General features: G+C 34.1%; 1 protein-coding gene across 1 annotated transcript; it reads left to right on the top strand.

The window, feature by feature from the left end:
- Positions 1–11,809: 11,809 nt before the first annotated feature.
- On the top strand, positions 11,810–14,023 carry LOC122294962 (very-long-chain 3-oxoacyl-CoA reductase 1-like). Its single transcript, XM_043103951.1, has 3 exons — positions 11,810–12,468; positions 12,696–12,765; positions 13,580–14,023. The coding sequence occupies exons 1-3, from the start codon at positions 11,828–11,830 to the stop codon at positions 13,820–13,822; spliced, it is 954 nt and encodes a 317-aa protein (XP_042959885.1). The 5' UTR covers positions 11,810–11,827; the 3' UTR covers positions 13,823–14,023.
- Positions 14,024–14,308: the final 285 nt, after the last annotated feature.

Here is a 14,308-nt window from a genome sequence, read left to right as displayed (position 1 = left end):
ACAAATGCATTTATCCTTTAATAAAAGTGAGTCTTTTTCTTGTGCACCATTTTATTTGTTCCATTATGACATTTGGGGTCCCACTGTCTTTTCTACTGAAGGGGGTCCCCTTTTTTGGTAATATTTTTTGATAATTATTTTTATATACATGGCTCCATCTTTTACAACATCGATCTGAACTCATCCATGATTATCAAACTTTTTGAAAAATGGTACAAAAAAATTTCTCACATACCATTAAAGTGTTCTATTCAGATATTGCTGTGGAATGTCATGAAAAATCTCTTCTTGATTTTTTTTAATCAGTAAGACACAATCTCTCATCGCTTGTGTCCTTATATTTCTTAACAGAATAGGCATACTGAAGAAAAATCATCACATTTCTAACACAACAAGAGCACTTTTACTTTATGCTTCTTTATTAGCAAAATCTTGGAGTAAAGCTACTCTTACTGCTGTATACACCATCAATCAGGTACCCTCATCCACACTCAACAACAAGTCTCCATTTGAGCTTCTCCATGACAAAATTCCTAATTGTTCCCTACTTCTAGTCTTTGGTTGTGCTTGTTTTGTCACTTTTCCTCCCCTTGAACATACCAAACTTGAACCCTATTCTCTGTTATGTTACTTTCTTGGTTATGACTTAACCCAAAAAGATTATTGCTGCCATGATCCCATAACCAAACATCTACGAGTCTCTCATCATATATATTCTTGGGAACATAGACTCTTTACGAGCCTTTCCATGTTCTCACGTTCTACCTCCACACATTCACATGTCTTCATTAACCCCTCTATAGCTTTATTTTCTAATTCCTTTGTGGAGACTACAAGTTTCTCAGACTCCAATGTCATTCTCATTCCAATTAATGCGTTAGAAAGTTCTCCTGCACCAACACCCTTCCCAGAGTCCTCTTAGCTTCTTCCTTGTTGCTCTAGTTGGGTAATTGTTATCCACTTTCATCTTCAGGATTATCATTGTTTTTTAGCACTGAGGTTAAATATCGTGCACTAGCATACTCGACATCTGAACTTTTATAGTTATGATGGCTTTTGACAGACATGGGTGCTCCTCAACTGATTAGCTCTTGTGTACATTGTGATAATCAGAGTGCCATGCAAATAGCTCATGTCGATGTGTTTCATGAACATACTAAACACATTAAAATTGATTGTCATTTCGTATGCCATCATTTTCAACAGTCCTCATTCACTTACATTTTGTCCCCTCCAAAGGAAATTTTACTGAGATATTCACGAAATCCCATCCACTTGATCGGTTGGGTGATCTAGTTTCCAAACTCCAGTTGACTTTGCCACCTCAAATTTAAGGGGAATGTTAGTATATCTAAGAATATTTTCAAGTACATTTTGGGATGTTTTCATATTAGTATATCTAGGGATATTTCTTAGTATATTTGAAATTGAAAAGTGTTTTGTATTTGAGTGATATTTAAGAGGAAAATTTTGAGAAATTTTGAGAATATCTAAACAAGCCTCAAATCAAATGCTATTAGAAATAGTAAATTTATAATTCAATTGATGGTATTTTTCATAACAACAAATCACCTTCGACCAAATCAATATACTCCATACCAGTTAGAAGTCACCATGCACTTTCATGATTAAGGTAAATCATGATAATTGGCAGGCTACAATTTTATCATATAAAATGCCCCATTTTATCATTGATTACCAACTTACACTTTATAGGTTGCAAGACGTGATGTCACGCCCGTACCTTGGTGTGAATTATTTAACCTGAAATATACAATAATAAAAATATAATAACCTCGTCTCATCTAATCCTTACTTTTAAATGAATTATTTAACATGAAATTTGTGACTAGCTAGTAGAGGTAAAGTAATGATAAAATAATTAATAATAGTGAAAAATTGGATAAAATATGTGAAAAGTAATGATAAAATAATGAATAACACTCCACTACCCAAACGGGGTCGCGTTTTGATTCAAAGTTGATCTCAACTCATCTCATCTAATAATTACAGTTTTTTTCAAATTTTTACACAAAAATATAGTAAACAATTGATCAATTTTTTCAAATTTCAAAAAAATAATATTCTGACAATATTTTATTCAACTTTTAATTTTCATCTCAACTCACTATTCAAACTTCACCTTAAGGGTAATGCTACAGTCCTGAAGTGCCCCATGTACTCCCTTTAAAAAAAAAAAAGTGGGAACCACCATTAAAAAAAATAATTTTTAGATTTATCCACTTTTTTCATATAGAGTACACAGGGAATGCATATTCCTAGACTGCAAATATCATTTCTCAAAACTTAAATACAAAAAAATTTCTTCCAAATAAAAAATCTAAAAAGTTTTTCCAAGTAAAACAAACTAAACATTAGCAAAATTTCTCTTAACTCAAACAAACCCACTAATGCCTCCTGACACTTATCTCACATTTCTCTTATATTATTTTCATGTGCTATCTACTCCAACTTTCATAACTATCAAAGTCATCTGAAAAAAATGGTGGAGATAAAGGGATGAGTCCACCGACTCAATAAGCAGTGAACCGATACTCGTGATATAAACATAAGCCAGTTATAGAATGCTTAAACAAGTAGTTCTAAAAAATAGCAACGATATTTTTAGAAACATTTTATTTCAATAATAAGAATTTATCCACAATCATAATTGTAATAGCATTAGAAGTAGAAACAAGGACCATGCTTACCTCCATGGCAGGGTTGTTCATATTTGCGATTAGTAAAATAGAATATAAATCACTATTTTATCACTAAAGTGAGTGCACTCAAAATAGAGGCCATGATTACCCTAGTAAAAGGATTGTGCATTTTGCTAATAGCCAAGCACACCATAAACAACCTTGTGGATACAATGCAATAACAGAAATAGTATGCTGAACAAAAAATACCATAGAATCTAATAAAAAATTTCATATTTCATATTCACAATTTAGGCAGTAGAGAAATAAAATACAATTTATGTCGAAGCCTAAAATAGAGAAACATGGCAACTAAGATTTTACGGTTTCACATGTGAGAGAGGTCTGAGTAGAGAGAGAAATTGCCACAAAAACTCAAGTGGGGTTGAGGGGAGAAAGAGAGAGAGAGAGAGGAGGGGTAGTGGCGGAAATAATAAGTTCCCTTCAGAAGATCTGAAGATAAGGTAGTTTTTAAGCTTAAGATTTTTTTATATTTAAATCTAGGTACCTGGGTTACAAAACCAGTACCCAGACTGAGTAGGTCCATTTGCAACACGAGTTCTAGCCCGAATTTGATCTAGGCCAGAATCCTTAACCGAAACCCAATTATCCAAGTCAGAAAAAAACCTAACCCTAATGAACAATCCTACTTAAAATTATATTTAGCATTACTCTTTATATAAATATATTACACAATAAAAAAGTTAACCCCTCAATACAAATGCTGCTTCCACCACTGATTAGACCACCACCCATGACAGATGATAGCGTTCGCTTGTCGTCGATTTTAAAGGATTGGCACATGCATAAGCCACGCGCGCTTCCAAGGCATGTCATTACCAATTTTATTTATTTTTAGTGACACTAATTTGTATATATGGAAACTGTAATTCAACATATATACAATGATATAGTAACTCATGCACTTTTTTAATATTATTTTTTATGCACGTTGAATGATGTGATTTATTATTAGAAGATATCATATTTTGTATGTATTATTTTCTCACTATCACATACAACATATAAGTATGCATATGTGGAAAAGTTTTGAGGTCCTTCTTTTCTCTAGAGAAGCAGTAAGATGGTGCATCCTTCATTTGAGCTAAGGCGGTGTTCTTTGCTTCAAACCAAGGGTTTAGTCTCTCCTTGTTGAGAGTGTAGTGCAGAAAACAATGGCAATGGCAAAGGAAGAATTGTCGAAGCACTGGGAAAGACTGAACCTGAAGAATGAAGAAAACTCAACTTACCATGTTGCTCATGCAAACAAATATGGAGTTCATTGACAACATTGCATAACTGGTAAAGTCCTCTCTGAAATGCCTTAACAATGAACCTTTTAGGAAAACGATGGCTATAATATGGAAACTGATGGGATGGGTGAGGTTTAAGGAACTGTGGTATCAGAAATTCCTAATTGAATTCCAAAACATAGCTGATAAAGATAAGGTTCTCATGGGAGACCTTGTTTTTTTGATAAGAACCTCTTGACCCTTCAAGAAGTGGATGAATCTGATGCTCTTAATTTATTGCAATTTAGATATGAACCTTTTTGGGTAAAATTCCATAGTATGCCCCTAGCAACTATGACTGAAGAGTTGGGAAGTCAATTTGGAGCAACCCTTGGACATGTTATTAGGGTCAATGCAGATTCGGATGGCTCAACTTGGGGTAGATACCTAAGAGTAAAAGTTGCTATAAACATTCACAAGCCTCTATTGAAGTGTCGATAGCTGAATTTTGAAGGACAACAATATTGGATATACTTCAAATATGAAAGTCTACAATCATTCTACCTTCATTGTGGCATACTATTCCATCAAGGAAAGAGATGCACTAGACAAAGAACTGAACAGAGGGGAGAAAGGGAGAAGATCCAATAGTTTGGACCTTGGCTTCGAACTCAACCCATGAACACAAATATATTTGACTGTAGGAAGTATGGGGGTGCAATTGAACAGGGCCAAAATGAAGGGAACCGAGAGACACTGGAAAGGAGTACTAGTTATGAGAAATCAAAGGCTGAAGAGAATGAGAGATCACAAAAACAGGCAGCCAGAAATGAAAACCAAGAAATAAACAGGATACAATTGCATACTGAGAGTAAGGACTATATGGAGACAGAGGAAGAGGAACATGAATCTATTGCCATGGAAAAAACTGTAGAAGTGAAAGGAAAGTCAAGACTAAATTAGAGATAGAAGAATTAAACAAAGAAAGTAAAGAGGGACTGATGGAACTAGAAGATCACATACTAGAAATGGAAAAGAACCCAAGTACTAATGACTTCACCCAACTCAACTTATCTTGACAAAAAGGGGAATCAGTGGTATTAACAACCACAAAAACTAAGATGAAAGGAACCAAACCTAAGGGGAACACACGGAAAAGAAGGACAAGGGCAGCAAATTGCAACCCTCAAACAACTACTGAAAAGGAGACCCTAAGTTATAAAAGGAGAGAAGTGAATATTATAATAGGAGAGAAGGATCAAATTGGAAAGAAACAGAAGATTGAAAAGGAAAGGGAACAAGGCTGTTGTGAAACTGGGTTGGTGGAGGCTGCTGTGCAACTCTACCCATAGCAATGGTGAGCCTTAGCTAGAACTATAGAGGGCTTGGCAACCCTCGTACAATCCAAGAACTTCACTTTTGGGTAAAGACAAAGAGGTCAAAGGTAGTCTTCCTAATAGAAACCATATGTGGAAGAAGGAAAGTAGAAGAAGCCAGAAACTTAATGGGTTATGACAGTAGTTTTGTAGTTGAGAGTAGAGGCCTAAGTGGAGGACTTGCTTTTTTATGAAATAGCACAGATGAAAACTCCTTAGAAAATTATTCCCATAATCACATCTCCTTATCTTATAAAAGCGATGGATCCCAAATAATCCTACAGGTAACTGGGTTCTATGGACAACCCACAACCTTAGAAAGAGACAATACATGGCAGCTAATGAGAGTGCTTAAACAATGATAAAGCTTGGATCTGTTTTGGGGACTTTAATGAGGTATTATTACACCAACCTGGAAAACAAGGGGCAGCCCCAAGGCCTTATCAACAAATGAAAAATTTAGGGGAAACAATGGAGTTCTGTGGCCTAAGTTATCTAGGCTATGAAGGGACAAAATTCACATAGAATAATGGAAGGAAGGGAGCTCAAATTACTAAGGACAGGTTGGATCGAGTCTTTGCTAACTTAGCCTGGATCAACCAATTTTCTGATAACCGGATTAATGACTTGGTAGCATAATCTTCTAACCATTGTTTTATTGTGTTCGACATGGGAAATGGAATGGAGAGAAGAAGAAGTGAAAGAGGAGGCAGAACCAAGATATTCAGATATGAGGCAAGTTGGGAACTAAGGGATCAATGCAATTAATTTATACAATCTAGTTGGAACTAAAATATACCATGGCAGGGATCTTATGTAAGGGGTGTTCACAATAAATTAAAAAAATGCAAGGAATCTCTAGTGCATTGGAAGAAGCAATCCCTCGACACAAAATGGAAACAGGCTTAGGATAAACTTGACAAACTTACTAAAATGCAGAATGCTAACAAGGGAAATTTGTCGGCAGCAGTAAAACAAGAGCAAAAAGAAATAGAAGTTCTATTGGAAGCAGACAATGCAAGATGGAAACAAAGGGCCAAACAATCCTGGCTCAAACATGAGATAGAAACACAAAATTCTTCCACAGAGTTGCAAATTAGAGAAGAAAAATCAATGAAATCCAAAAAATTGTGTGAGAGGATGGAACTGAAGCTTGCAACAGAAAGGACATTTCAGAAACATTCGAGTTATATTACAAGAAGCTATTTTCAACTTCTCAACCTGATAAGATCCATGAATGCTTGAAGTTTTTAGAGAAAAAAGTGGATGACCACATGAACAGGCACTTAACAAAAGCCTCAATGGAACTGAGGTAAGGATAGCTTTATTCCAAATGAATCCATTAGGTTCTCCTGGACCTAATGAATTCTCAGCTATATTTTATCAAGACCATTGGGACATAGTGGGAGAAGATATAACTCGAGCTGTCCTAGATATCCTTAACCATGAAGGTGACCTAACTTGTATCAATGAGACTTATATAGTACTAATTCCTAAGGTAAAAAAGCCTCAATCAGTTACTGAATTCAGGCCTATATCTTTATGCAATGTCATCTACAAAATAGTCTCCAAAGTCCTAGCAAACATACTTAAACAATCTTGCCTCAAAACATATCTCCCACTCGAAGTGCCTTGTACCAGGTAGATTAACCATTGATAATATAATAGTGGATTTTGAGGCTATGCATGCCATGAGAACTAAAGGAAAAGGACAAGAGGGCTACATGTCTTTGAAGCTTGATACGAGCAAAACATATGGTAGGGTGGAGTGGAACTTATTGAAAGCTACAATGATAAAGATGGGTTTTAATCCAAGATGGATTGAATTGGTGATGAAGAGTGTTTCAACTAGGTCATACTTCCTACTCATCAATGGAGCTCCTCAAGCATGGTTTCAACCTACTAGGGGAATGAGATAGGGAGACTCCTTATCTCCCTATCTTTTTATCCTGGTAGCAGAAGCTCTAAGCTCACTCTTGTACCAAGTTGAAACTTTCAAGCAAATTCACGGATTCCAATTTGGTAGGAGTAAGTTGTGCATTAACCACTTTTTTTTTTTTTTTAACAGATGATAGCTTATTATTCTGCCATGCCAATGCATTTGAATGGGTAAGGATGCTTGATCTGCTTGACCTATATGAAAGAGGCTCTAGACAGAAACTCAACAAGGATAAAACCTCAATATTTTTCAGTGCAAATACTAAGAATATGAGTAAAGATCATATACCTGACATGGCTAGACTTAGAGCTACTCAACTCCATGAAGCGTACCTTGTTTTACCTACTCTTATATGTAAGTCAAGGTTTCAAGCATTTAAGGGAATCCTGGACAGAGTAAGAAGTAGAGTGAGCAACTGGAAAAACAAACTCCTACCACAGGCGGGAAAAGATGTGTTACTCAAGGCTATCATTCAAGGTCTACCAACTTATTGTATGGGGGTCTTCAAATTACCAAAGACACTTCTACAAGAACTTAATAAAGTTATAAAAAACTTTTGGTGGGGCTAACAACAAATGGAAAGAAAATCACATTGGGTATCATGGAACCAAATGGGAAAGGCAAAAAGTGCATGAGGAATGGGATTCAGATATTTCAAATGTTTCAATACTACTTTGTTAGCTAAACAAGTATGGAGGATTATGCAACTGCCTCAATCCTTGGCATCATAGGTCCTTAAAGTGAAATATTTCAACAAAACAGATTTTTTAAACGCAAAAGTAGGGGCCAGACCATCATTCATATGGAGAAGCATTTGCTCAGCTAGACATCTAATTGAAAAGGGATCGGTGTGGAGGATTGGTAATGGCCATAGCACATACATTTGGCAGCATAGGTAGCTTCCTAGTCCATTATCATACAAGGTCCAATCTACAAGTCAGGTGCTATCTAAGGAGGCCAAAGTAGCTAATCTTATTGATCACTTAAAAAAACAATGGAAGAAGGACTTGGTAAGGAAAGTATTTGAGGAAAATGAGGCTGAAACAATTTTTAAAATCCCAATTAGCTCCTCTGGTGCAAAAGACAAATTAATTTGGCTTAGAACCAAGGATTGGACTATCAATGTGAAAAGTGCTTATCATCTTCAAATGGAACTGAAAACTATGAGTGATGGTCAATCCTCATCTTCTATCACTAAGAATGTAGATTGGACCAACTGTTGGAATCTTAAAATCCCAAATGCATTAAAGAATTTCATGTGGAGAGCTTGCCTCAAGTCATTACCCACAAGAGTGAACCTGGCTAAAAAGAAAATTTGTGAATCTCCTAAGTGCCCTATATGCCAAGATGAGGAAGAAAATGTGGCACATATTTTATGGAATTGTTCCTCAACAATGGATGTGTGGAGTCATGCTTTATCTGGACTACAGAAATGTTCTATCAAGTCTGAAAACTTCAGTGAATTGGTTGAGGCACTAATGTCAAAATGTGATCAAGATACTACGGCACTATTTGCAATAATAGCAAGAAGCATTTGGTACAAAAGGAATCAATTTATTTTTGAAAACTCCTTTACTCACCCTAATGCATTGGCCAAGACAGTAAGGAAATCTCTTAAAGAATTTAAAGCTACACAAGAAGAACCAACAACATACATTCGAATGACATAAAAGATGATTAACATATGGCAATCTCCACCTTCAGGGGTTATCAAAATTAACTGGGATGCAAGTCTGAGTAAAGGAAGTGGAAGAGCAGGCTTTGGTCTAGTGGCACGGGATCATGAAGGTAGAGTGTTGGCTACCAAAAAATTCTCAAGACCAAGTCTAATGGATCCTCTATTTGCTGAAAGACTAGGTGCTTTATATGCTGCAAGTATGGTCAATGAATTGGAATACAGATCTATCATAATAGAGGGAGATTCTCTAACAATTGTAAAGGGATTAGAACAACAAATAGCTAGATGGGATAGAGTGGGAATAATCATTAGTGATATCAAAACAAGGCTTTCATCTTTAGCTAGCAGGAGGGCCTCATATGTCAAAAGACTAGCCAATGTTTATGCCCATAATCTTGCCAAAGCTGCAATATCAATTCCAAATGATGTAGTTGATATGGTTGTTTGTTTAGACAACTTGTAACATGTAACTCCTCGCTAAGTTTTAATGATAGTCAAAGTTTCAAAATATATATATATATATACATACAACATATATATATATATATATATAATATGCATTATTTTCCCCTCTCGATCTGATAGGTAGAATACGAAATTAACTTTAATGTGGCGGGATAATATCATATATAGTTTTATTTTGATGTATAGTTTCTTGTACTTTTAATATATTTAAGAAAATATAAGCTGAAAATTTTTACAAATACTTGACTTGTAATTATTTGTGTTGCTAAATCCTGAAGATGTTATTAAAGCTCATAATATTGTAAATTTGACACGCTCGAAATAAATACAATTATTTAATTTATAGCTATATTGATATGGTTTAGCATAAATTTCTTTGCAGACCTTTTGATTTGTAACTGTGAACTGTGTAATCGCTGTGTAATCGTTTTAAAAAAATAAATAAAACATGAGACCTATATGAAAAAATTAATTTTTTAATAGTGTGTCCCACTCTTTTCCAAAATAATTACAAGACGTTTACATACTTCACAATTGTATGTAGAATTACTCGAACTCACATTTGCAGAGTAACCCTAGTCCTGTATACCATACTCTTAAAAGTTTCTCTACACATAATTGGTTAAATCACTGGCTTTTCACCAAGAAGCGTGGCTTTAAAAGATTGTTTGCACTCATGAGGTATTGAACCTTAAACTTTGAAGGGAGTGATACATTAAGACCAAGGCGTTCACCACTTGAGCCAACCCCTTGGGGTTATTTATACTAATTTATTTTGTTACGGCCCAGTAAAAATGTAGAAAAAAATAATAATAAAAAGTTGATGAAAAATGCCACCTCAACATAGCGGATGAAAATATGATACGAGTATAGTTTGTAGTTTTGTTGGAAATTATGAAAATTAAAAATAAAAATAATTTTAAAAAATAAAAAATGTACATTAATATAAAAATAGATAAATTAAATAAGAAATAATATCTTATTATTATAGAAAGTGTATGACTAATATAACCTAGAATTCAAGTTTTAAATGGATAACCAAAAGCCAAAAAGTGAGATATTAACCCAAATTTTGCCTAAATAAATACTAATTAATGCTCTTAGTAGCACTATTCGTACGTAGTCACGTACTCTTTTTCCCGCTTATTCACTATTAGTAAGCTAGATTAGAAACTTGATTAATGTCTTCTATACTAAATTAATATATATAAACATATTAACTAAAAGAAAATGATAGTATGGCTATCAAATATACCTATCACATATATATTTTTATTATTTTATTTTATTTTTATTTTTTTAATAGTTAAAGAAGTGACTTTAAGTAAATTTTTATTTTTTTTAATGGTTAAGAATGTTTAAAAAAATACTTAAAAAAATTAAAAAAAAAAAAAACGCATTGTCCTTAGCCATAAGTCTAAGTTTTTTAGTCTAAATTTGCATGATACGGAAAATTAGAGTTTTTTTAGTCTAAATTTGCATGATACGGAAAATTAGAGTCAAGATCTCCGAAACCAAACCTTAAGATCATGATACGGAAGATGTCTAAAAAAAAAAAAGATCATGATACGGAAAGTGACATTTACAATGTAAACTTGATCTAACCAGAAATATGGAATGTAAAACATAGCAACTGCATGGCTAAGATGGCCTATGCCTTGTTTGCATCGAACGGAGTAATGTGTACATACGGCGTTTCCATTTTTATTTATAAGAAGATCCAAGCTTGATGGCTAGCCGACCTAAAGCTTCTAGCTAGGTCTGAAATTTTGGTACGAGCGGTGCTACATTCACCAACACTCTCCATCGAGACTTTTTATCGAGAAGGTTAAATTTTTTAATTTTTTTTAAATTAAACTTTTTAATAAATAAAAATTATAAACTTATTAAAAAATATTTATTTAATAATAAAATAAATAAAATAAAATAAATCAGTGAAGATCCTCGGTGAGCCAGCATTATTCTTTTGGTATTTGCTTGAGAATCCGAGATGCTAAGATCATTTTATGTCTGTACAAGATGTGATTTTTGTTTGAAACGAAAATTAAATTTTTAGAAAGCGATGTGTTTAGTCAACAAAGATATTTGAAAACAAAATTATAAAATTGAAATAATTTGATATTATATATTAACTTATAAATATATTTCAATATAAAGTACTAAATTTAACGTAATAATTATTTAAATTACCGCAGCGCATAAATTTATTTTAATAGATTTATCACTTCTCTTGTAATAAATAAAATTAGAGAGCTGCACCTACCTCGTAGCGTTCTCAGCCAAGAATTATGGGGTAGGCTACCTCGTACATACGTAGCTGCACCCACCTACTTCTCTTGCTGAGAACGCTACAAACGTACGCGCGTGGGAACCAGGCAAAAATTGCCATCATAATTCACTTTACTCCTTCTGCCCTTTTTAAAGAGACCTTCGTTATGACCTTCAGTCGATCGCCAATGGAGTTTCAAGATTTCATCCTGATAGCGGCATGTTCTTTAGGCTTCATCTCTCTCTGCAAAACCTGCATCCGATTTCTCAAATGGGTCTGGGTTTCGTTCTTCAGGCCTGCAAAGAATCTCAATGAGTATGGCTCTTGGGCTCTCGTAACTGGCTCCACCGATGGAATCGGCAAAGCCCTTGCATTTGAGTTAGCTTCGAAGGGCATTAACCTAGTCTTAGTTGGTCGCAGCCCTTCAAAACTCGAAGCTACGTCGAACGAAATACGGGAAATGTTTGCAGGAAAAGTAGACGTAAAAGGTATTGTTATAGACTTAGCGAAATTCAGTGGGGAAAAGATATCAAACATGGTGGAGGATGGGATTAAAGGGTTAGATGTTGGAATTTTGATAAATAATGCAGGGATGGGATCTCCTTATCCGATGTTTCTTCATGAGGTTGAGTCTGAGGTTTTGGAGAGCCTCGTGAGGGTAAATATGGATGCTGCAACTTGGGTGACGAGAGCTGTGCTTCCGGGCATGCTGCAGAAGAAGAAAGGAGCCATTGTCAACATTGGTTCTGGCTCCTCCATGGCCGTTCCTGCTTTCCCTTTAGGCACTATATATGCTTCAACAAAAGCGTAAGTTTCTTCTGGTTTTTGTACGTCATTTTCTGATCTTTTAATCTTGTCTTCTGTACCATCGTTCCTTCTTTGTTCAGCTTTTCTAAATGAAGAAACTGTTGGTTGTAAGATGTTTAACCTCTTTTTGGTTTTTTTTTTCCTTCTAAGCTAACCTCTTTTTGGTTTGTCTGGCTGCGTACATACATTGAGAGGTTTTTCTTTTAATGATCTCGACGTTGTCGCAGGTATATGGCGATGTTCTCGAGATGCCTTAGTTTGGAATACGAGAAGCGCGGAATAGATGTTCAGTGCCAGGTTCTATATTCCTTTCCCCTAATATTTACAAAATTAAAAGGACTGCTGTAAATTTTAAAGATTTTATAACTTAATAGAAATATTTGATGGAGAAAAGTGAGTATCTACATATATATATATATATATATATATATATATATATATATATTATTCTCAACTACAGAATCATGTTTCTATTTATGAGGAAATTAAAAGGAGATAAATAATATAAAAATTATAATAATTACAAAAATCAAATATCTTAATATCTATCTTAAGAGCAGTGCAGATCACGTACGTATAAATTTATGATTATACATACTAAATTACAATGTCATTTTATTAGTTTTTTCTAATTCCCACCCAAATAAGCACTCCATTAGAGAAATATGTTATATTCCCACTTTGTTTCACTCTTGAAAGTGCTAATAATTAAAGTTAAAAATTATATGTGTAGTCATTTTTACGTATTTTTATGCACTCTACCGATATAATTAGTTGCATCACTTTTTTAATATAAAGTAACTTTTTTGACTAATAACATAAGTGAAATGCACAACGAGTATGTAAAAGTGACCGTATGTAACATAACTCGTCTTGTTATTTTCTAATATTGATCATCAGTACATAACACGGCTACGTGTACAACCTAGCTTGTACAATTTTTTTGGCATTTGTATTTTTCATTTTCAATTTGTAATATTTAGAAATGCATGGAGATATTGGTGTTACAAAGAAATGTATTCCTATATATATATATTTATATATACGGTTTAATTAATTAACCGTTTCATGATCTTCTTATGAGCATATATATGTAAATATTTGCGTGCAGGTTCCACTATTTGTGGCAACAAAGTTGATAAGACGTTTGAACGATACAGCTTCTTTATTTACTCCCACAGCAGAAATGTATAGCAAAGCAAGCATCCGATGCATCGGTTATGAACATATCTGCACGCCCTACTGGTTGCATTCTGTACAGTGGTTCTTAATACAAAGATTGCCAGATGCATTGTTAAATTGGTACCTGTTTGAGCTCTTAAATAAATCACGCAAAAGAAGAATGGAGAAGTAGCTAGTACAAGATTTCCGAGTGTCAACGACTGCGTTTTGTTCGTGCAATTATATATAGATCGAGGAGTTGATTGATGATGTGAAAGCTGTTGGGGGAGTCATTTTTAAGAGTATTTTATCTAAAGGCTTGGAGATAAGAGTGCGCTTTAAAGCTTCTGTTTGGGTTTGAGTTTGGAAGATTAATAAAAAGTACTTATATCAACCTAAAACTTCTTTTAAAGAAAAAGATGATATGTTTGGTTATTTTATAGAAAGTACTTTAAGCACAAAATTAAAAAAAAATTCTTTTACCATTTTCTCAGCAAGACATTAGAATCACCTTGAACCCATTCGATGGTTGATCCTCAAATTTGATCTATTCTATACATTGATAGAACTTAAGTGCTACATAAAGAACTAAAAAAAGTTAAATATACCCTATGAAAACATGACATAATTTAAATCAGTTAAAATATAACGTAATTATTTGATAATCAACGTTTGAGAT

This window comes from Carya illinoinensis, chromosome 14 (assembly GCF_018687715.1).
Source record: "Carya illinoinensis cultivar Pawnee chromosome 14, C.illinoinensisPawnee_v1, whole genome shotgun sequence".
Taxonomy (NCBI): domain Eukaryota; kingdom Viridiplantae; phylum Streptophyta; class Magnoliopsida; order Fagales; family Juglandaceae; genus Carya; species Carya illinoinensis.
This window is presented reverse-complemented; position numbering and strand designations above follow the sequence as displayed.

Excerpts from the sequence above, each read along its gene's own strand:
- LOC122294962 (XM_043103951.1), top strand. The coding sequence starts at position 11,828 with ATGACCTTCAGTCGATCGCCAATGGAGTTTCAAGATTTCATCCTGATA. Across the intron at positions 12,469-12,695 it reads ATATATGCTTCAACAAAAGC|GTATATGGCGATGTTCTCGA; the intron begins GTAAGTTTCTTC and ends ACGTTGTCGCAG. Across the intron at positions 12,766-13,579 it reads GAATAGATGTTCAGTGCCAG|GTTCCACTATTTGTGGCAAC; the intron begins GTTCTATATTCC and ends ATTTGCGTGCAG.